The 21,971-nt window shown below is 57.0% G+C and overlaps 4 protein-coding genes across 4 annotated transcripts, besides 2 other annotated features; all 4 read left to right on the top strand.

The window, feature by feature from the left end:
- Positions 1-1,550: 1,550 nt before the first annotated feature.
- LPMP_202140 (hypothetical protein) lies at positions 1,551-4,001 on the top strand (the record flags this gene model as incomplete). Its single annotated transcript, XM_010700113.1, has 1 exon — positions 1,551-4,001. One exon carries the CDS (start codon positions 1,551-1,553, stop codon positions 3,999-4,001), a length of 2,451 nt encoding a protein of 816 aa, XP_010698415.1.
- A 1,432-nt stretch (positions 4,002-5,433) lies between these two features.
- Positions 5,434-5,622: a repeat region.
- Positions 5,623-6,830: 1,208 nt separating this feature from the next.
- Positions 6,831-7,393: a repeat region.
- A 562-nt stretch (positions 7,394-7,955) lies between these two features.
- Positions 7,956-13,574, top strand: LPMP_202130 (hypothetical protein; the record flags this gene model as incomplete). Its single annotated transcript, XM_010700112.1, has 1 exon — positions 7,956-13,574. The coding sequence occupies one exon, from the start codon at positions 7,956-7,958 to the stop codon at positions 13,572-13,574; it is 5,619 nt and encodes a 1,872-aa protein (XP_010698414.1).
- A 1,823-nt stretch (positions 13,575-15,397) lies between these two features.
- Positions 15,398-15,964, top strand: LPMP_202120 (hypothetical protein; the record flags this gene model as incomplete). Its single annotated transcript, XM_010700111.1, has 1 exon — positions 15,398-15,964. One exon carries the CDS (start codon positions 15,398-15,400, stop codon positions 15,962-15,964), a length of 567 nt encoding a protein of 188 aa, XP_010698413.1.
- A 2,644-nt stretch (positions 15,965-18,608) lies between these two features.
- On the top strand, positions 18,609-21,023 carry LPMP_202110 (DNAj-like protein; the record flags this gene model as incomplete). The annotated part of the gene is made up of 1 exon (XM_010700110.1): positions 18,609-21,023. One exon carries the CDS (start codon positions 18,609-18,611, stop codon positions 21,021-21,023), a length of 2,415 nt encoding a protein of 804 aa, XP_010698412.1.
- Between the last annotated feature and the right edge of the window lie 948 nt (positions 21,024-21,971).

Here is a 21,971-nt window from a genome sequence, read left to right as displayed (position 1 = left end):
GTTTGGGGTGGCTCTGGCAGCATGTCTATCCCCTTCGCCTCTTCGCTGATTTTTGGTAGGAGGTGGTGGTGGTGGCTGCCACGTGGGCTCTCTCAATCTTCGCTGTGCGCCACCCCTCTTGCTGCTTTTTTTTTCGTTCATTTCATTATCTGCGACTCAAAAAAAGCAAATACCTGAGAGAGCAGTGCGCGCTACCTCTACATGGTGAGCCGGTGAACGGAGAGGGAGTGAGAGGTTGTGATGCCGACGCCTCGTCAGAGGGCGACGATGGTGCGTCGAGGTGCATCCTCGTCAGCCTTTTCAAAGAGTTCCTCTGGACTGTCTTTGCAGAGAACTGTTTGAGCGGCGTCAAGGGCACACTTAGGAGAGGTGGACGGCGTTGCACTACTCTCTTGTCCCGCCTTTGAGCCCGCGTGTGCGTGTGCTGCGCTCCCCCTTGATGCCACTTTCCTTCTCACGTGTTTTCTTCAAACATGTCCCTTCCGAATATGGACCCTTTTCATGTATGGACCCACAAACACAACTTTGCTCTTCCTCTTCACCCGCTCCTTTCCGCCTGTAATGTTTGTTGTTTTGCTCTGCTGAGGATATCGTTGTATGGGGCACATCCGCACCCCGAAGCGAAAGGGACGAACGTGAAGGCCGCTAGTTGAATGTCCCTCTCTTTCTGCCGTTCGCGCCAAAACCCCCGCACAAGCACATACACACGCACCAGTATCAGCAGCAGCAGCGAGCTGCAGTTACCTTGATGGACTTGCGCTTTGATTAGGACCCCTCTCTCTCTCCCTTTATACAGCGGGTTGCTACCTATTGTATTTTATGTATTATTATTTTACTGTCTGTGCTCCATATTGCTGCGCTTTTTCTTCACCTATCACCGGCGTCGAGGTGGATCTGCGAAAAAACGACAAGGAGCAAACTATTTTAACCAAGACACGTATACTCAGCCTGCGTTGTGAAGAGCAACCTCGTTTTGCTGTTCTCTTTTTCATTTGAGCTGTGTTCAAGTCGTCCTTCCCCCACCCTCCACTCAAAGCACATTTCCCTTTGTGACACACTAACTCGTCGTGCTGCGCGCTCTTTCTCTCACTCGCTCTCTGAACTCGCTTTTTTTTCTTTCTTCTTCTTTCGTTGTTGTTGTTGCTTACTAGGCCTGTGAGGTGTGGTGCGGCGGGGCGTCGCTTTCTGGTTTCTCTCGGCCCTCCCTTCTGCCTTGTGTCACGCACATAAAAACGACGCTTTTCCTTCGCCTAGCTGGACTGCATTCGGTCTCCTCTTGCAGCTCGTGCGTGTTTCTCTCTTTCTTTCTTTCGACTCTCTCTCTTTTCCCCTTTCTCCTGCTCACTGTTTTTCTCTTTTCGATTCCGCTTAGTATGTTGCAACAGGAGGTGTTTAGAATACACAGGAAGTCTGGCGACACCACAAGTAGCATCTAGAGGGGTTACCAGGGCAACGCTGTTGCCACCGCCACTCAGTCTTGCACTTCTACTTCCCTCAACGTACCGTTATCGAGGTTTCCTGACCCTAGTACGTACTCGTCAACGGCGGCGATGGGGGATGGAGCAGTCGCGGCGGGGCCATCAGCACTCTCGCTATCCACCTTCTCGTCAGTTTACGACGAGGAGGTGCTGCAGCTCCGCACAGTAGAGTCGGAGACGCATGTTCAGCCAGCATCGCAGCAGCACATCTTGGCCGAGCGCGCGCACGCCTCGTTTCACCACGACCGCCGCCTTCAGTGCGGCCGGATAGCTCCGATTCGGACCGAGGCGCGCCCATTGTCAGCTCCTCACTCCCCTCTCCCTTTGATGGACTCTCCATCGTTGTTGGTGCTCCCAGAATCTTCGTTGACGTACAATGAGGAAGCCGCCTCGCTACCGCTACCGCTCGACGGCTCAGATGGTGGCAACTGTGTTTCTGCTCATCCGACTGCGTGGACGTACAGCTCGCGCTCAGTGATGGGCGCTACTAGGCCTCAGCCGCTCCTGCCATCCGCTGCATCGACGATTAGCACCGCAACGCCACGTGCAGACGCTGCCGGGGTGGCGTACCAGTCACTTATCGCAGAGGATGACGAGGGCGATGTGGAGTACAAGTGGCGCCTCACCGACATTTCGGCAACTCGTTTTCAACACCTCGTGACCCAAATGCAATTTCGCGTCTCAGAGGGCCATGGCCAGTGCCTCTACGAACTTGGTGTCTCCGACGACGGCACCCCTACCGGGTTGGTGCGTCGGGACTTCAACGAGTCCGTGCAGACCATTTACCGCATGGCAGCTCAGCTGCAACTCGAGGCGACGCTGCTGCAGTGCTTTGTCGTCGGAAAGACTGCGACGGACACGACTGGAGGCAGCGCTGCCTCCCCATACGACAAGGTGAACGCCACAGCGGCAGAGGACGCAGAGAGATATGGTAACCAAGACGTGCGATGGGACAGCACGAAGAATGAGGAGGAGCTGCTGTGTGGGGAGATTATGCTATCGCGGCGCCAGGCAGGGAGTGGCGGCCACGATCTGAGCCTCGCTTTCTGCGGCGCCGTCGGCTCCGGCAAGTCCACGCTGATGGCGGTGCTTCTCACGTCTCGCCTAGACGACGGCTGCGGTGGCACGCGGCAGTCCCTGTTTAACCACAAACACGAGCTCGACACAGGGCGGACAAGTTCGCTCGCGTCGAGGGTTTGGACAGTGTTGCAGGAGCCGACTGGCCCGTCCCCAGCTCTGGCACGGCCTGTCAGTGCAACACAGCTGCCGTCGCCCAGGGACTCGCCCGCCGCGGTACCGAGCAGCTCCGTTGCCAGTTGCTCTCGCGTTTCGTCTCCTGCGGCGGCGCTGCTGTCGCCAACGCCGCCTTTCACGCGCGCCTCACCCCGCTCCATCACGCTCCTTGACGCCGGTGGCGACATCACGAAGACGATGCTGTTTGGCCTCATGAGCCGCAAGCCGGACTACGTGTGCGTGTGCGTGGCGGCCGACACCGCCGATGTCTCCGACGTATCCCTGTACGCCGAGGTATGCTGCGCAATGAACACGCCGTTTGTGGTGGTGGTTACGAAGAGCGACCTGGTGGAGGAATTTGAGCTGGATGGCCTCGTCATGGAGGTGGCGGTTGCGCTGGATGTGGTGGGGTGTGCGTCGGACCAGGTTGATTCCATGCTGATGGCCTCGGCGTACTGTCGGGACTGGCTACCGCGCCACCGTGATGCCGCCGTGGAGGGTGGTGTGGGTACGACGACCCCTGTTGAAACCCCAGCTGCGACAGCTGGCCCTCTCAGTGCCGAGCGGCTTCGTGTGCCCGTGTTTTGTGTCTCGTCGGTGCAAGGCGGAGAAGGCCTGGAGCTATTCCGCTACTGCCTCTCCCACCTACAGAACCCTCCTCCCTCGCCTCTGCTGAGCCCGCCTTCGTGGACCTCAAAGCCCCCCTTTGAAGTCCTTCTGGACTCCGCCTTTGCTGTCGATGGCGTGGGGCACGTTGTGCACGGCCGCGTCGCACGCGGCCCAGTCGAGGTGGGGTGCAGCTGCTACATCGGTCCTGGGAGTAATGGTCACTTCTACGCCGTGCTCGTGCGCGGCATTCACGTTGACGGTGAGCACGTGAATGAGGCGCAGGTTGGCGACGAGGCTACTTTCGCCCTGAACCGACTGCCGGAGGCGGTGACGGTCTCGCACAAGGGCAAAGTTCTCGTGCGTCAGCCGGAGACTGCGGTGCGGCATTTTCAGGCTACCGTCTCGGTGCTGTCGCAGTCGATTTGCGCGCACATGGAGCCGATCATGTACACTCGCAATGCACGACAGGCCGTGCGCGTGACTTCTGTCACGTTGCCCAGCAGCGAGGAGGAGAGCGATGCCACTACAAATGCCGGGCACCGCGAGAGATTCCTGTTGCAGTGCCGTTTTCTCTTCCGTCCAGAGGTTGTCAGCGCTGGCGACGCTGTGGTGCTGCACTGGGCTCCGCGTGGCATCGCCGTTGGCCGCATCACGTCCGTGATGACGCCGGTTACAGTGTAGACAGAGGTCAGAGGTGATTTAGGAATAGGCTCCAATACAACGAATTCGCGGTAGCTCCTCGGATGAAGAGGAGACTGCGTGTTTGAGCGCAGAGGCGTGGGGTGCGCTTGCCGAGGTTCTGGCAACGCGGCAGAGAAAGGGAGGTGTGGGCGTTAGTGGGGTAACGAGTGCAACACCGTCGCCTCTTCTCGCTCTCCCCCTTCGTTCCTCTTTTTTCCGCCTACTTAATTCTCTTTCTCCCTGCCGACTCGCTCACCGATTCCAACAGACTCGTTTTACACACACACACACACGTAAACGAAAACAATGAATGCTGTTCGGCCACCTAAGATGCACCTCACGTGCATGTTTCCTTCTTATGCTGTTGTCGGTTACATTCTCGTCACTTCAGATGTTGATCTCTCTTCACCTCCTGTGTTTCTGTTTCTGTTTTTCCACTGACGCCTTTCACTTGATCCCCCCCACTTCCTTCTCCTACATCGATGTGGCTGCCACGACGTGCGGTCTGTGAGGGAGGAGGGGTGGGTGGCTGAGAAAGGTAACTCTCTAGAATGATGTTATCTTATTCAGGAGTGCTCATTTGTGTTTCCTTTTTTTCTTTTCTTCGCTGTTCCTTTACTGTGTGCGTGCACGTGGAGAGTTTGGTGGAAGTACACGAAGACGGTTAAGCGGCTATGCTCACACCGGAGCCCGCATGCCACATACGTGAGCATGTGTAGTTACGCATGTCATCATACTAGAGCGTGCAGCTGCTGTCGTCTGCCTCAGACCTTCACAGACATGCAATGGAGGAGCCAATAGGGAGACAGTAGTGTGGTACTCACCATCGGTGCTGTGTATTGAGTGAATTTCCCCTCTCTTGTGGGCTGCCCTTTGTATGTCTCCATTGGCTGGTTCACCACGTCGAGAAACACAAGAAAGCACCCGATTCCTTCTGCTGGCCTCCTGAGATTTGTGAAGTCGTCGCGGACAACCGACTCCCCACGTTTTCTTTTCGTCTTGTCGGTCTTCTTGTTCACTTTGATTTCCTTTTTTGACGCTCTCCTTCCCGAGGAAGGGGACATCTTAGCAATGATATCAGAATCGAGTACACACTCTGTGGGGAAGCCTAGAGCAGGCAGCCTGCCCTCGGGTATGGCTGCCTGCTCTAGCTTTCGGCAGGCAGGCCTGTCCTGACGTTGTACGTGGCGTGCTACGCGAGGTTCGCGGGTGACCCGAAGGGGCCCAGCGCGCCGCAGCCCACCCCATTGTCTTGCGCGCGGTGATGTGGTGACGCGCACCCTGCTCGCGCTGCGGGGGCTCCCCCCGCCGGACGGCCGTCGCTGCCGCCCTGTGGGCTCTTTGTGCGCGGGGGCGTGCTTGTGCATGTGCCCCCTGCCCCGTCTGGCGCGCCGGTGTCGCGAGGCGCAGCTAGCATGGTGTATCGCATCTGGGCAGGCGCCACCGCTTTGGCCGTCGGGCAGGACTCTGTGCGCTGCCCGCTCGGAGCGTGGCGTGGCTTCCAGAGCCAGGCCCGTCTGGCGCCGATCGCGCAGCACGTTACCCGGGGAAGGGAGGAGGGCGGGCAGGAGGGGCCAGCCAGACGCGTGGCGCGCCTCGACGGTAGGAGGGTTCGTCATAGGGCGAGAAGGGGGTGGGCGTGGCGCTGTGTTTTTCCTAAATATTTTCGTGTTTTGTCATTTCATCGTCGCCACTCTCTCTTCCCCCTTTCTGCGCTCTCAGCGCCTCGCAAAGAAACACCCCAGCGTGTGTGTGTGTGGGGGTGCCTTGTCGCTCTCTTTTCTTGTTGGAATGCGCTGGGGTGTTTGTGCACCGTCTCTTTCTCTCCTCAACCTTTGCCTCCCTTTCCTTCCCCTCCGCCTCCCTTTCCTTCCCCTCCGCCTCCCTCTTGAGGCGCCTGTGGGTGTGTGTGTGCGCGCATGTAGGTGAGCGGGTCTGCTTGTGTTTTCCCCTTTGTCGTTCCTAACTTTATGTTGGTCCTTCGGAGGAGTTTTATCACTGCTGCTGTCGTTTCTTGATTTTCTTCTTTTCCTTGCTCCGATTCAAGAGAGATCTGCGCCGCCAGTGCGGGCGGGGAGGGGGGAGTATGGAGTAGGTAAGGCGTGTGTGTTTGTGTGTATGTAGAGAGAAGGGTGTATGGGGGGAGGAGGGGCGCAGTCTCTGTTGTTCTCCCCCTTCCTCTCCCTACATGTTCAACAATGTGCGCGTGAAAGTTGTCGGGCGCTTGCATGGGTCTTAGCGAGTGTCACTGCTTACAATCTCTTTTGAGTGCTCTCTTCGCTCTACACTGCTTGTGTGGTGGCAACTGCAGATCTCATCTTCTGAGTTTTCTTTCCTGATGTGGTTTCAGTATGTGAGCGCATGAGACTACTATGGCTTTCTCCCATTCGATTTGTTTGCGGCCCTTCCCTCCCCCTCCCGTTAGGATCGCCCTTCTCTCGCCGTTGCCCCTTTATTGCTGCTCTCCAGGCTCTTGCTCTTGTTGGTACTGTCGCCGCAAAGGATGGCAGTGTGCAGATTGGGTCCGGATAAAGAAAATAAAGAAACACACCTATTGGGATTGTGAAGCGACATGCAGTGATGCACCGGTGCTTGCCTGACATCGTCTTGGTATAATGCGGTTGTACTCCATGCATTAGGAGTGGGCCGAGGAGGACCAGGAAACGCGTGTGTCGGTGATGGTCGCCGCCTTTGGTGTCTTGCAGCAGTGGAACTCGCATGCGTGATCGACGAGGAGATCCTTAACGGTTCTGGGCTCTCCTCACGCACAATCTGCCTCATATGTTGTGCGACTTATTTTCGGAAGTTGCGGTTCAAGGCACGCCGTACTTTTCTGTTCCAGCGTGTCCATTTCCTGCCATACAATACACGAGCTCCACTCCACTCTAGGCCCTGCCACAGGCCTACTGCTTGGTGCGAAGCAGCGGTGGCGGCCACGCACTACAGCAATGCGCCGACTCAGTCATCGGAGCCCACGGCCCCCTGCCTCAAACTCTACCCACCCACCCGCCTTGCAGGTCGCCTCGCAGCCGCCCTCATCATGCCGGACGTCACATGGTGCATCCCACGGGGTGACACTCGGTCTCCCCACGGGTAGGCGCTGAGGGACGAGTGAGACGCGTTCGAGTCGCGCTGACACTGTGCCTATCACATGGATGGTACAGACGCGCTCGCTGCCGCAGGTCGCTCCGACGCAACGCCAACCAGGGCCTTGACGCCCATATCTGCAGCGACACACCGCGCTCACCTCCCCACATCGTGGAGGCTTGACCCTGTCAGCAGCAGAAACGGCTCGGCATTGTCAGGGAGAGAGAGGCTGCCTGGCTCCCTTCACAGTGTGGGGGGTGCTGGACCCTGGGAACCACGCACTGGGGCATCCGCACGTCGTCCGGAGGACAATCGCTTCCTCAATAGAAACGACAAGAAACAAATCAGCAGACTGAGTACGCTGGTGTTTCCTTTCTCTCCCTTCCACTCTTACTTCTCTCTCTGTCTTTGGCTGTCTTTCTTGGGCGGCGTTTCGTTGCACCTTCAACAGCCGCATCGATGATACCGTGACGGTTGCTGCAGTGCTGCACGAAAGGGGTTTTTTATTTTTATTTTTTGCTAACGCCTTGAATGTTGCGGAGAGAGTTACTTCTCGCACACTTCACACCACGCGGCATAACTGCTTGCCCCGCTTACCCCTGTGCAGGTGTGCTTGGATCAGCTTTGATTGTTCTCCTTCTCCCCACCAACTGAAGCCGCCCCGGTCCGCTCGTAAAACGGCTCGAGGACCAACTCCCCGCAAAGCTGCCGAGCCATCAAGAAAAAGGTGCGCTCTGCTTTCACTTCCCCGCTCAACCCCGCTGAGCACACGAGTGTCTTTTTTGCCCAGTCTTTACTCTTTTTCAAGGTGTGTGTCCCGTGCGTTTAGCTCCCTTTACGGGACACCTCACTATCAGCAGCGAAAGGATGATGTCGTCATCCTTGTTGGCGCAAGATCTGCACGCGGCACTGCCGGACGGCGGTGAGACAGAGAGGCAGATCGTGCTTATTCACGTCGATAACACTCTGCTGGCAATGCGCACGAAAAACCGAATCAACTATCACAGTGGTGCGGTGAACGGGAGGGACGCCAGCGAGTCTGCTACGACTCAGAGGCTATTTGACCTGCAGCGACGTCTTTTCGCCGGGGCGGTGCCCGTGTCCGGCCGCATTTCGTCTTCGTCCCCTGTGCACCCCGCTCCGCCGTCGAAAAAATTTCCTGCTTGCGCCTTCTCCGCCGAAGCACTACCGGATCCCATGACGTTTGATCTACAGGACAACTACGCGACGTACTGCGAGGTGAGTGAGTGGACGATTCTGAGCACCTTCGCAGCGGTGTGTCGCAGTCCGAGCACCTCGGCTGTTGTTACCGGCGTCGCCCTCACCGCTTTGATTGATATACTGGAGTTTCCCTGCGCATTTGTCTCCATAGATGGCGTCTACGCGGCGATCGAGGCCGCCTCCGAAACGCGAGCTGAGGTGCACGATAACGCTTCGCATGAGATGCTGCTCTCCCGCATCTTTAACGTTTACGCTGCTGCGCTGAATCACCCTGCAGCGGTGATGGCTGACGGCGACGTACACGTGCGGGCGCTTGGGCGCATGATCATGCTGGCCACGGACCCCGAGGCAAGTCAACTGCTGAAACGCACTGTGGAGAAGTGCATGCAGCTCATCGTAATGACGCTGTTTCGGCGGCTGCTGTATCTGCCAGCGGACGAAGCCGCACACGGGGCGTTAGTGGCGGCGGGCGTGAAAGTGCTGGGGTTCATCAGCCGCCTCATAAGTGGCGACATTGCCTGCTTCGACAGCGACGGCTGCGAGGTGGCGTCAACAGTGGCGTTTGGAAGCAGTGAGGGATCGGCGGGTGCTTCAGCGAGCGGTGGAAACAGTGCCGACAAGGCCTCACCTGTGGAGAACACTATTGCGCTGATTCAGCTGGAAGGACTCGCACTCGTGCAGGATTGTCTGCTGTTGCTGCAGCACTTCCTCAGCAAACCCTTGTGTGCACCACTGCTGGACACGGTGCAGAACCAGCTATGCCGCGCGCTCTTGATTGCCGGCGTCGGCACTAAGCGCACCATAGTACTAGCCCAGACGTTACGCGCCATCCACCTCGTCATCCAGGGCTCTTCGAAGCATTTGATTCCGCAGATATACAACTTCATCCGCGTGCTGCACCTTATCCCGCTGGAGGCCCTCACGAAAGAGCTTGCTGACGCTGGTGCGAGCCAGCAGGGATCCCCTGCAGACCCTAGTGGCTCTCCGAACACGGGGAGAGGTTCACGCAGCCCCGTCAGCAGCGCTTCCTCCGGCCTTGGCAACTCTGGTAGGCTCTCTGTGCCGCAGCTGCAGCGGATGCAGGAGCGACGCGACATCCTTCTCGGCAGCTTGGCCGAGTTTTGCAGCGACCCGCACTTTGGCCGATTCTGCTTCATCCACTACGACCTCTCGTGGCGGTACGCCTCGCTGCTGCCACAGCTTTCCCAGGTCTTGGCGGACCATGCCTACCCCCTCTTTCACGGGGACCCAGAGGAGGCGGCGACGGCAACTTGGATGCAGCGGCGGGGTGGCATGGCAAAAGACCGCAAGGCTGCCGTCCAACGGCGCCAGCAGGCTACTGTTGCTGCGGACTATCGCAGAGACCGACGCCAACTGAGCATGGCGGCTAGGCGTCTGTCGCGCAGCACCCAACAAACGGCGCTGGATGGAATGATGAACATGATGTTCGGCATAACGCTTCGAGTCATCGCGGCAGGCGCGTCGTCTTCGAGGCTCAGCGAGCCAGATGTCACCATGAGTGCAGGCACCGCCTCGCTGTCCTCCGCTGAGGTAAGCCACCTCCTTCAGCACGCGCAGAAGATGAAGGATGTGCTGAACCAGTTTGCAGCTCTCTTCGAGGAATCCCCGATAAAGAAAGGCATCCCGTTCCTACTCGAGCACGCCATTCGTGTACCTGCCGGCGCAGAGGAGGAAGGCTCCTTGAAGCACTGCACTAAGCTTGTTCTGGCTGAGCCGGCGGGCGGGCGGGAGCTCGGAGAGGCCCTGTACCGTCTCAGCATCGTGCTGAATAAGCGCGTGCTTGGCGACTACATCGGGGAGCAGGGCCGCAATAATCCAGAGGACGCCGGCGCTGCCGAGGATGCTACAAAGCCGCCTGCTCTCTTTTCTGTTCGCTTCTTCGAGAGGCAGCTTGACGGATTCATTCACCAGTTTGTGTTTCACAACAAGCGGCTGCTGGAGGCGATTCGAGAGATGGTGTACCTACTCTGTTTGCCCGGTGAGTCGCAGAAAATTGACCGAGTGATGGAGTCGTTTGCGCGGCACTGGTACCAGCAGAATGTGACCTACCGCGAGGATGGCACAGTAGTCAAGGACGAGACGATCAACCCCTTCCACAGCGAGTCCGGTGCCTTTGTCCTTTCCTTTGCCATTATTATGCTCAACACGGACCAGCACTCCGGCAAGGTGGCGCATCAGATGACAAAGGAGGACTTTGCAAGAATGAACCGCGGCATTGACGACGGCAAGGACATCCCCGCAGCCTATCTCGGCAGCGTCTACGACGATGTTCGCCAGCACGAAGTGGTGATGGCCGACATGATGGATCGCGGCTTCGCGAACAACACGACATGGAGGCTGGAGATGCAGCCCTGCGTGAGCTTCGTGCACCACGTACTGAGCGCGAAGGCGGTGCTCAAGGAGGCGGAGGCGCTATCAAGCATATCGTCTCACGAGCCCAGTACTACCGCTGCCGCCGCCGCCACGGTAAGTTCGACAGACGCGGCGGCGCGTGCCTGCGACACCAAGAGCGTCGTCCTTCAGACATTCGACTTGTTTCTTTTTCAGTCTCTCTGGAAACGAAGTTTGCTCGCGTTCGACGGCATGCTGGAGCTCGCTGTGGACGAGGTGTCACGGTCAATCGTGGCAACCGGTGCCACAGTTGCTCGCGCCGTCGAAGCGGCACAGCAGCAGCTACCGGCTGAGATGGCTACTCTGCAATCGAGCCTGCGCGGTGTCTGCGTGCTGGCGCGTGCTGCCCACGCGCTTGGTTTGCCGGTTGTGGCTGACCAGTGCTTTATAGGACTTCTGAAGTACGTCGTGTTGGACGACTTGACGAACGCTGAGGAGGAGGTGCGCACCCTTTACCACAGCGTTCCGAAGTTATTGTGCATGCGCGAGATCTTTGCGCTGTTTGTAGACCTCTACAGCAGTCTTGGGGACAGCTGGTTGCCACTGTCGCGCTTGATACTGGACATGCGGTTGATAGGGTTGTTCGTTGAGCCGGCTCAAGAGGTGGGGAGGAGGGGCAAGGCGAAGTTGTGTGGGACTGGTCGTGGCTACTCTGAGGCAGTGGAAGACAGCGCAGCGGGGGGGTCATTGTCGGCCCCAGCCGAGCCTCCCCACGCGCTGCTGGAGAACACCGGTATCTGCGCTGATGTTTTTGCACCACTCATAGCGGCCTCTGCCACTGAGAGCGCCGACGCGGAGCGGAAAGCGCCGAGTGAGCGTAGTTGGTTCTCTTCTCTGTTCAGAGGCAGTGGGGTGCCACAAGTGTCTGCGGTCCAGTTGTCTGAACTGCGAGATGCACAAGGGCGAATAGGCAGCTGCATCCCCAATATGCGAGAGATGCTGGCGATCCTGCAGCGGGTGGTAGCTGACTCACATGCTGGCCATCAGCTCGTTTACAGCCTCTCTGCCGTTTCTAGCATCGAGGAGGACGCCGCCGGCGGTGGCATCAGCGGTGGAAGTCCTGCGCCAGCAGAAGAGGAGGGAAAAAGGGGGAATGGACACACCAGCGGCCTGGATGAGGCGTCTGCCTATGCCGCGTCATACGAACTTGCTTTCATCTGTGCTGTTGTGGGTGGTGCCTCCACGCCGACGGTGCTTCAACCAGAACACTTTGCTCCACTTACAACCCGCATTAACGGGCTGCTGCGGGAGGTGGACCTGCATCTCCACGATTCCCGTGCGAGCGACGGGGTGCGGGCCTACTGGTGCACCCTTGGCAACCGTGTTGTGTGCGCGTCGCTGCAGCTCATGGCGGTTCACTGGCGCGGCCAGCACGGCGCCGTTGCCACGGAGCAGCTGTGGGCGTGCTGGATGCGCGCCACTCCTTCCATCTTCGCCCTCGTGGTGGCTCAGCCTGTCGCAGCGTTTCTCTACGACCAAGTCGTCGGAGTGGGTGACACTGAGAACAGCGCTGGCACAGGAGAGGGGGAGAGGGATGCAATGCAGCCGTGGGCGTGTGGCAGCGAAGTACTTGTTCTCCTTGCACCCTTCGCGGTACACGCCACCGCCGTCTCTGATGTGGCGGTGCAGCGCCAGATTGGCTCTCTTCTTCTGCATGTGGTGCAGCAGCGTCTCTACAGCGTGGCGAACGACACCGAGAGCATTGTGTCACTTTGTCTGTCGTTCAGTGTGTGGGTACGGCACAGCCGTGCCGCAGGGTCAAACGCGGCTGCCGGTGACACACCAGAGAACAGTGCGACGCCAAACACAACATCGAAGTGCGGATCAGCCGCCGCCACAACCCTTCCAAGCGGCGCCAGCGTGTTGGAGGTGCTCACCCTGTGTGGGCGAAACGTGCTCCTGGACAACACCGACGCGGCAGCCGCTGGGGCTGGCGGGCAAAGAGGTGAATGGTGCAACCTTTGGGTGCTTGTGCTTCGAAGTCTTGGCGCGCTGGTCCTCTGCAGTCCTGACGCACGTGACAGCAGCGAGGCGATCTTTTGTCTGCAGCGCGCGTTGTTAGACTCGGAAGCACACAGTCTTCCCTTCTCTGCGGTTGTGGCTGTGTATGAGGACATCCTCATCCCTCTGACAGAGCGTCTGTGCGTACCAAACGCCAGAGTGCAGACTGGCCTGCGGTGGGCCGGCGGGAATAAGGTAGCTTTGGATGAAAAGAGCGGAGCCGCCTCGAGTTTCAGCCGTGGGGTCCTTGGCGGCTTCTTCCGCTCACTCCTGTCGCCAGCGTCACCGGAGTGTGGTGAGCACGGTGCACCGACCACTTCTGTGGCCGGCACCTCAGCTACGTCGCGGCAGTCTACACTGTCGACGCTTGTATTCACTGAAGTGAAGTGTCGATTGCTGAGTTTGGTGCCTAAAGTATTGCTACGGTACACTGCCGCGCTGACGACGCAGGCGGATTTGCTGGTGTCTTTGTGGAGGCAGGTTCTGGGCACCTTGTATGCAGTGTACAGTGCTTACCTGGTCATAGAGGATGCTACGAGAGATGACATGGGTGGCAGCATCCCCTCCCATGATGATGCGGTGCTGGTGCAGGAGGCGGTGGAGGAGACGGTGAAGAATATGATCTACGTGGTCGTCTCCACCTGGAACGGATCGTCGTCGTCGATAGTGAGTGGTGCCGCTGGTACCGAGCAGAGGCACGCAGAGGCGTTCTGGGTAGCGATTGTGCAACTCTTGCAGCCTTTCGCGTTCTCGGCACCGCTGATTGATTTCATGGTTCAGGCTGGTCTTGCGCGGATAGAGGCCGCTGCTGATGCTGCTACCGCACTGGGGACTGTTGCATCAGCTGGTTGAGTCTTTTTTGCTCTCTCTCTCTCGTGCACTCGGTGCTTCTACGCACGGAGGACGAGATCGCAATTTCATGGTACTGCGGGTGACTGAGAGTGAGCTCTACGGAGGCAGTGGCGGAGGACAGAAAGGAAAGAGGCAAAGAACAAGAGCAAGGCACGGAGCGCAGCGGTGAAATTGAAAAGGCTGAGAGCGCCAGCTGAGATGCCAACGCACGAGACTGAGTTGCTTCTCTTCTTTTCTCCACCGTTTTGTTTTCGTCTTCTACTGGGCTTCAAATGTGCAACTATCGACACCACCCTGGGGGCGGCAACGTGTGAGTGTGCCTGAGAGTACTCTGTTGCTTCGACCGCTTCTTTTTTTTTTTTCGCTCTTGCCAGCTCTGTTGTCATGGATGCGCGACTCGCCGTACTGCGTCATTTCTGCGCCAAGGTGGTGTTCCTCTGTGTACCTGCTTGTGACGGCCCTTGAATCTCTTGCCTCATGACGCCTTAATGTCTCATCAAGCGTGTCCACACCAGCGTGCTTGCGGTCGCATTACTCATTCGCTTCTTATATATTTCCTCCATGTGCTTTTACTTCGACTTCTCCTACTTTTAAAGCGGACGCTGTAGTTGAACGGCGTGGGAGTTGCATCACACACAAAAAACTGCAGAGCACACAAAAGGCACCTCTCGGCGTGAAACAGGAAGCAAGCGTGCGAAAGATATGTGCACCGTAAGAGCCGTTTCGCCTCCCTCACTGGCAGGCGAGAGTTCACCGTAGCTCTACCGTGGCGCCACGCTAGCAGAGAAGCACGCGCGAAAGAAAGGGGGAAAAATACAGCAAAAAACAGCAGTGGGTGCCTTTTCGTCGAGCTTACTTCAGCTGTAGAGCACATCTAGAGAAGGAGCACCGCTCAGCAACATCTCTGAATGAGGACGTGTCTGCATGGCCGGCAGTGGTATTTGTATCTCTCTCTCTGTCTGACGCGCCTTTGCTTGCGTGGACATCCCCCCTACTCTCTATCTTTTTTTTTTTCCGTTCCCCCTATCTTTACCTAGAACGCCATCAGAGTGTCTACCACACGCCGCGCTCATCTTGCGTTTTTCCCCTTTCCCTCGTTCTCTTTCCTTTGTTGGCGTGCGTTCGAGCTCCTCCACAGCAGCAAGGTAGAGAGAAGGCCAGGAAGGGAGAGAGAACCAAAAGGAAGAAAGTACACGAGAAACAAACGCGCATAGATAGAGAGTGGGAAAAAAAACAGGATCAAAGACGGGTGGCATTCGCTCCTACTCAGCGCATCTCTTCCGTGCCTTTGGGCTCACGAGTTCTCACTTCCTTACTCCGTTGAAGGAAGTGAGTGTGTGTGTGTGGGGGCTTCCTCCAGCACTGCTGTCACTTTTTCTGTTTTCTGCGTGCCCTTGTCTTGTCTCTCCTGTCTCGCGGCTCCTCTTCCCCTTCAACTTTGTGTGTAGACACGTGCGTGACGGGAGCAGCGTCTCTTTTGGAGCAGCCGCACGAAGAAAAAAACGAGGCGCTCCCACACCGATTCACTGCACATTGGCGCGCCTTTTTGCTGTTCTGAGCAGTTCTCTAGCCGCCGTCTTTTTCTTTGCTTGTTCCTTGCTTGCTGGTCTGTTCGCCGACCCTCTTCGCTCTTCTCTTGAAAGCACCCTACGTACCGGCACGTACATCTTTGTCTGATGCGCGCTTTCGCTGTCGTTGCTGTTGGTTTATGTGTTGTTTGCACTGACGCATCTTTTGCGTACCGACCCACGCGCACCCACGAGTAATTCCGCATCGCATCATTTCGCCATCGCTTTTGCCAACAACGGCAACCCCAAAGGACGATGTCGTTCTGCATTGAGAAACAGCCGGCGCGGAACTCCTCCTTCCCCACCCCTGGAGAGTCCTATCTTATTCTTGCTTCGAGCGCCTCTCTGCGCAAGCACCTTACAGACAGCTACTGGTGTGAGGCGATGGAACAGGTGTGCGCCGGCAAGCTCGAGGGCATCGCGGTTCGTTACACTGGCGAGAATATTGTAATGGTTCAGTTCCGTCCCACCAACCTCTCCCCTGCTGGGTATCGCTATCCCCTCTTCATGTCCATCCCTATCGAGTTTTTGGTGCCGGTGGCGGAGAGCGCCTTCACTATTCCAGCAACAGCAGATCTGCAGGGCAGCTTCGGCACGGCGACAACGAGCAGCTTTCACTCCCGGTCGAGCAGCGAGGACCGCTCCCCAACACATGGGTCAACGCTGCCGAGGTTGTGTGTTGTGTGCGGTCGCTTCAACGTTCCTGGCATGACTCACCGCGCCCACGGGTGGAAATGTAAGGAATGCAAGGGAACGAAATCCGATAATCGTCTGCGGAAGGAGGCGCAGAAGCTGCGTAAACGCATGAGGACACACTCATAGCAGCACTGCTTTTATTTCTATTATTTAGTGTTACGTACTTAGACTAGCATCCTGCTGCTCGCTTCCTTTACTGTGCATGCTGCTTCTCTCTCTTACTCTCTTTCTCTCTCTCTGTCTTCCCCTTTTTCTTCAAGTATGGCTGCCTTTCGTGTCTTGGTTGCTTTGTTTTGAGCTAACTTGTAGTGCCAGAGAATATCTACTCGCTTATGTGCTAATGCGCTTAGGGAGCATGTGTACACGCACTGTTTTGCCTCTTCCAATCCACTCCTGACGCACATCGGTATGCTACTGATGCATGGTTGAATGTAATATTCCCTCACATGTTCGTTTTGACTTCCGTTTCTTCTTTTTTTTTTTTGCTCTCGCGCTCCTTCGGAGTGAAGCACGCGTGCGCCCAGTAGCGCCATGTGTGGGTGACTGTGAGTTCCGTTAATCCATACCTCTCTCTCTCTCTCTGTGTGTGTGTGTGTGTCTGTGCTGGAGAGCAAATGGGGGTATGAGGGTGGAGTGTGCACATCTTTATAGGATGTTGTTTGTTTGTTTCTTTGTGTCGGTGAGTCTGGGGAAGTTGGATGAACGATGAAGGCCTTCCTGCCGATGATGTACCTCCTAGACTCTGGGGTTGTTCTACGCGCACTTCAGTTTGTGCGTCTGTACCACAAATTCCGAGACTCACGCTTGTGTATAAGTGTATGAAGAAAGTACACACCCCCAAAAGAGAATGCTGAACTGAAGCCGAGAAGAGGCGAAGAAGGCTTGGTAGCAAGCTGAACCCAAGGGGGAGCGAAAGAGAGGGATGGAGAGGCTGAGCGTAGAAAATAGCAGTGCCTCTTTTTGTGGGGGGGCGAGTACTGCTTCCTGTGCTTCTCGTTCACTCGACTGCGCAGCGCCCTTTGCATGCGGCACGAAAGTCACCAACGCTCCGCTTGCGTGCTGCACGCTGAGGGAGCACGACACTCCTTGGACATGTGAAAGAAACGCAAGCGGGGGGGGGGGGGTAGCTCTACCAACGGCTTCCCTCTTTCTATCGCATGGTGTCTATGTGTCTACCACCGCTTCCTATTCTGCATTCTTCCCATTCTTCCTGCTCGGATATTTCACGCGCACCGATCTCGCGTCAATAAACAGTCCCTCTTCATCGCTTTGTCGTTAGCACTGAACGGCATTCCATCGCGAATTTGTATCTCTCGCTTTGTGTGCCTGCTTGCACCGGGGGGCAATAGTCTCGCGCCTCCTTTTTTTCTTCTCTGAGAGCCCTCTTTTCACAGCGAGGGGAAGCAACCCGTGGCCGCGTATCTGTCTTCTGCCTCTGCGGTGCTTGCGCCGAGCAGCCGCTCTTTTTTTTCTTCTCTGTTCCTGATTGCCATCTTGCAGACGTGGAGGGACGGGGTGCTCGGGTTGCCTCTCACCACCTTCCTCATCCTTCAGACACAGCTTCCTCTTGTTTGTTTGTGCGGCTTGGCTCTTGTGTTGCGCACTCTCTGCTTCTGACCTGTGCCACACCGAATGCCAAATTACCGCTCCGTAATTCCCTTGGCTCCCTCTCAGACTCGCACCATCTCTCCTGTTTTACGCTCTTCTTTCTCTTAGAGACGCCGACTGCCGTCGGTATCAACCGCAGCTGCACTCCCGCCATACCTTGCTTGCTGTCCTGTGCTGTGCGCCTTGTTCAGATCGCTTCTACCTCTCTCACGCACCCCTCCACCCACCCAAACACACACACACACATACACAGAAGCAAACATCTACTTTTCCCCTCTCCGTCTTTCCCTCAGACGTCTTGTCTCCGCAACGGATTGCCCCAAAATTATTCCCCAACGTCGTGTGTCCGTAACCAGTGTATATATACATCCATATATACACATACACCATCTCTTTTTGTGTGTGCGTGTCTCGTCTTCCCCCCCCCTCTCTCTCTCTCTGCAGCGCAGCACACAGCGTGCACATTCTCTCTTTCACCGCACCCTTGGCCATTTACGTTTTTTTTTTCCGCCACGCCCCTTTTTTCGTTCTTGTGTTTGCCTAGCGGTGATTGATTGTCTCGAGTCCCCTTAGTTGTGCTTGCTGCCTGTGCTTCACTCGCTCTGTGCACTTTCTCTTTCCTTACGTAGACTTGTGCGAGCGCGAAGGGTTGTGAAGTGTCCTCTGTCGACGACGGCGCACGCAGTCTCTTCTCTTGTCGCGCACCTTGTGGGGTTTGCACAGTCGGCTGCTCTCATGTGAGTGACACACAAGCCCACACCCACTCTTCTCTCCCCTTCGTCACAAGGCTCTCAAACGCACACGTAGAAAGGAAGCGCCAGGTTTTCTTCCGACACCCCCTTCCCACTTTCGGTGGCCTTCATAGATCGAAAAAAAAAAGGTGAGTGCCAGGGAGCACAGGCCATCTTAAGCCTGAGGCGTGTGGCATACGCTCACATTTGACTTTCTCTGTGTACCCTCCTCCTCCATTCAGAAAGAATACAATATCAAGACGGCATCAGCAAAACTCTGACCGCGCCAGATATCATTTTTGCTGGTGAATTCACCCCCCCCCCCGCAGAAGCGAACAGGGCAAAGTGAAAGGCACAACGTACGCCTCTGTATAGTTGTTCACCTGCTCCCAATCGGTTCCCTTCACCCACCGGTCGAAAACGTGCGTGGTATGAGTGCTGCACTTGAAATGGAGACGGAGGTGATCTCTTCATCAGCCTCCTCCTCGCCTGGGATGGTTGAGCCCACCAGCGACTCGCGCGGCGCCGGCACCGGTGCAGGGGACCGCTCGCCAGAGCTGTCGCTGAACACAACCACCACCAACGCGAGCTTCCCGGCCGGACCGAACAACCTCAACGTCAACAAGGTCAGTGGCGTGCGAGGTAGCATGACTGACAAGCTACACGGTGGAAGTCCAGCCAATTACGGTGGCAACGGTGTAACAGCTCGATTCGCGGACCCGAAAGACGAGAACGGATTCGGCGTTTTCAGCCGCCGCCCGACCGGCACCAGTGCTGCCGCGGCGGGATCTTCACAACAACAACCGAGCCCTATACCTACCTTTGCGCCACACGCCGGCAACGGCGGCGGAGTCAGCAGCGGACACGTGACGCGCAGTACGGCAAATGCGAGCGGTGCCAGCAATATGCACCCAGCGGTGGTGGAATTTTCCAAGAGCCTCTCCGAGAAGCATCTTAAGTGCACTTTGTGTGGCAAGGTCGCGTTAGATCTCGTGCTCATCGCGACACAGGTGTCGATGGCGTGCCGACGTTGTGCGCTAGCCGTGCCAGGGACCCACATCACAGAGTTGCCACGCCCGCTGAGAGAGGTGATGCGAGTGATCAAGGCTGCAGCCGGAATGCCTGAACCAACCGACGACTTCGTTGGCGACCGCCGTATTCTGCGCGCGAAGAGACCAGGTCAAGTCAGCGCCACGCAGCCAAACAGCAACGCATCGGGTGTGAAAGAGGAAGCGGAGTCTGTCGCTTCACCCAGCTCGCTGGCTGCTGCTGCTGCTGCGGCGTCAGTGCAGACAGTCTTAGTAGAGTTGATGGATGCCGAGACGGCCGAGCGCCACCAAATCAGTGCAACGGAGTCTTCCAGCCGCGCTGAGATTATGGCGCGCAAAAGCGCTGGTAGCGCTGTACGAACCTCCTCGGCGACGACTGCAGGGACACCTAACGGCACCACGAGCCGGCAGTACAAACTGGAGGCAGATCGAAAGTACGAGAACGCGGAATACATCGCTGCGTTAGAGCTGTACACCAAGGCGATCAAGATGCAGCCGACCGATCATCAGTCGAACGTTAAGTTCCTCTACGGAAACCGTAGTGCTGCCCACTACATGGCGCAACGATACAACGAGTGCATTGAGGACTGCCTTGAGGTTGTACGTCTGGATCCGAGCAGCGTGAAAATGCTGTCACGCGCCGCTCGCTCTGCGTGCACCATGGGAGATCTGAAACGTGCTGTGGAGATCATGGAAAGCACGCCGAAGGATCGTATGACTGGCGACATGGAGGCGGAGCTTGCCCGATACCGAAGTGGCCTCGAGGCGTACCGCCACGCCGAGCGCTGCTTTGGCACCTCGGAAGGTGACGAGCAGTACCGGATGCTGGTTGCTCAGTTCAGTGATACCGTGCCGTTCCGTGTTCGGAGTGCTGAGTCGCTGCGCGAGCAACGCCAATACATGCGCGCCGTAGAGGTGCTGGAGGCACTCTCGTACTCCACGCGCACCCCGGCCGCGTGCCGCATCATGAGCGAGTGCCTCTACCTCTCCGGCTTTGAGTACTTTGAGCGAGCGCGGAAGTGTGTCGTGGACGCGGCCCAGCTGGACGACGCCTGCAACGAGCTTCTGAAGAAGATTGATGCTGTTGACGACGGCAAGCAGAAGGGCAACGCAAACTTCAACAAGAAGAGTTACGGCCCGGCGGCCGAGTACTACACGATCGCCATCCAGGCCGCAGCTGACAATGATCAGGTGCTGCGCGTGCTCTACTGCAACCGAGCTGCCGCGTTCAAGGAGTTGGGCCGCTACCGGGAGGGCGTCGAGGACTGCACCAAGACGTTGCTGATTGACAAGGAGTTCTACAAGGCGTATGCACGCCGTGCGCGCTGCCACGAGCACCTTGGCGATCACTTTGCCGCAGTGCGGGACTTCAAGAAGGCGATGGAGTACGACAGCACCGACCGCGAGCTTGCCCGGGAGCTGAGAGCAGCCGAGCAGAACCTGGCCAAGGAGGCGGAGAGGGAAAAGGACTATTATTTTCAATTAGGCGTCTCTCGCACCGCCACCGAGCGGGAGATCAAGCTCAAGTACCGCGAGCTCTCGCTGCGGTGGCACCCGGACAAGTGCATTGGCCTGGACGAGGTTGAGCGCGAGCGGGCGGAGCATAAGTTCAAGATTATCAGTGAAGCGCACGCCACCTTGGTAGACAGCGTCAAGAGGCGTGAGTACGACACAAAGCTAGATCGTGAGCGTTTCTCCCGCCCTGGTGGGTTCAGTTTTTCTGCCACATACAGTGGAAGCGGCTCGAACGACTACTACCGCGGTCGTCACCGCGCCGGTGGCAACGGCTTTTGGTAGATTCCCACACAGAGTTGCCCATATACGAGGAGGGCAGTGTGCAGTGGCGCCTCTGTTGCCTAACCTCCCTTTACTGCTGTTGACGGCCATGCTGATGGTGGTGTGAAGCGCGAAAAAAGGGCCGAGTCTCTCGCTCTCTTTTGCCATGACGGATTCGTTTCTGCTCTTCCATTTTTTCTTTTCTTGTTTGTTTTGTTTTGTACACACCGTTCTTGTCGATCACGAAACCCCGCTTGCTGTGTCTGCCTCTCACCGCCACCTCCGTGTTTTTTCTTGGTCTCTTTCTCGCGCTCTTTCCTCCAGCGATGTGTACGTGGTTCCGTCTCTGTCCTGTGCTGCATAATGCCTCCGTTACCGGATTCCTCGTGTTGTTCTTCCTCTTCCAGTGGGCCCTTCTTTTAACTGCGCGCCGTACGTTAGACTTTGGTACCGGGCGTGAAGCTTGTTGATTCGTCTCTGGGTCGTTCGTGTGTTGCAGTGCGTGTGTGTGGCTGTGCACACTCGGGAGACTGCTTGTGCATTCACGAGCACCCCGGCATAGGACTTGTCGGTGGCCTTTTTCCTTCCTTTTTGTTTGTCTGTTGAGGTGTTGTTGCGCTCACTCTTCGTGTTCTTTCCTATCCCTCATTTTTGTAATTAGAGAAGACCTACTTTGTTCCCATTTCGTCTACCCTTTCCCCACACTTTCGCTTTCTTTTCACTTCCCTTCGTCCTCTCTTTTCCTCCCTTGGGGTTTTCTCTTTTACTCGTCCGCACGCACACTCCCTCTATCTCGTGATTTCCTTCGTCTGCTCCGGGAACGTGGGCGTGCATACTGGCGTGTCTCTCTCTCTCTGTGTGTGTTGCCAGTGGATTGTTGAGGTCTCTGTCTCTGCGCGCCGGCGAAATCTGAAGGCGGAATGTGTCGCTCTCTCTTTTGCTTCGCTTCTTTCCCTCGGTGTCGTGACC

The sequence above is a fragment of the Leishmania panamensis genome (assembly GCF_000755165.1).
Source record: "Leishmania panamensis strain MHOM/PA/94/PSC-1 chromosome 20 sequence".
In the NCBI taxonomy this organism is placed as follows: Eukaryota; Euglenozoa; class Kinetoplastea; order Trypanosomatida; family Trypanosomatidae; genus Leishmania; species Leishmania panamensis.
Note: the sequence above shows the minus strand (reverse complement) of the source record. Positions and strands in the feature narration are given on the sequence as shown.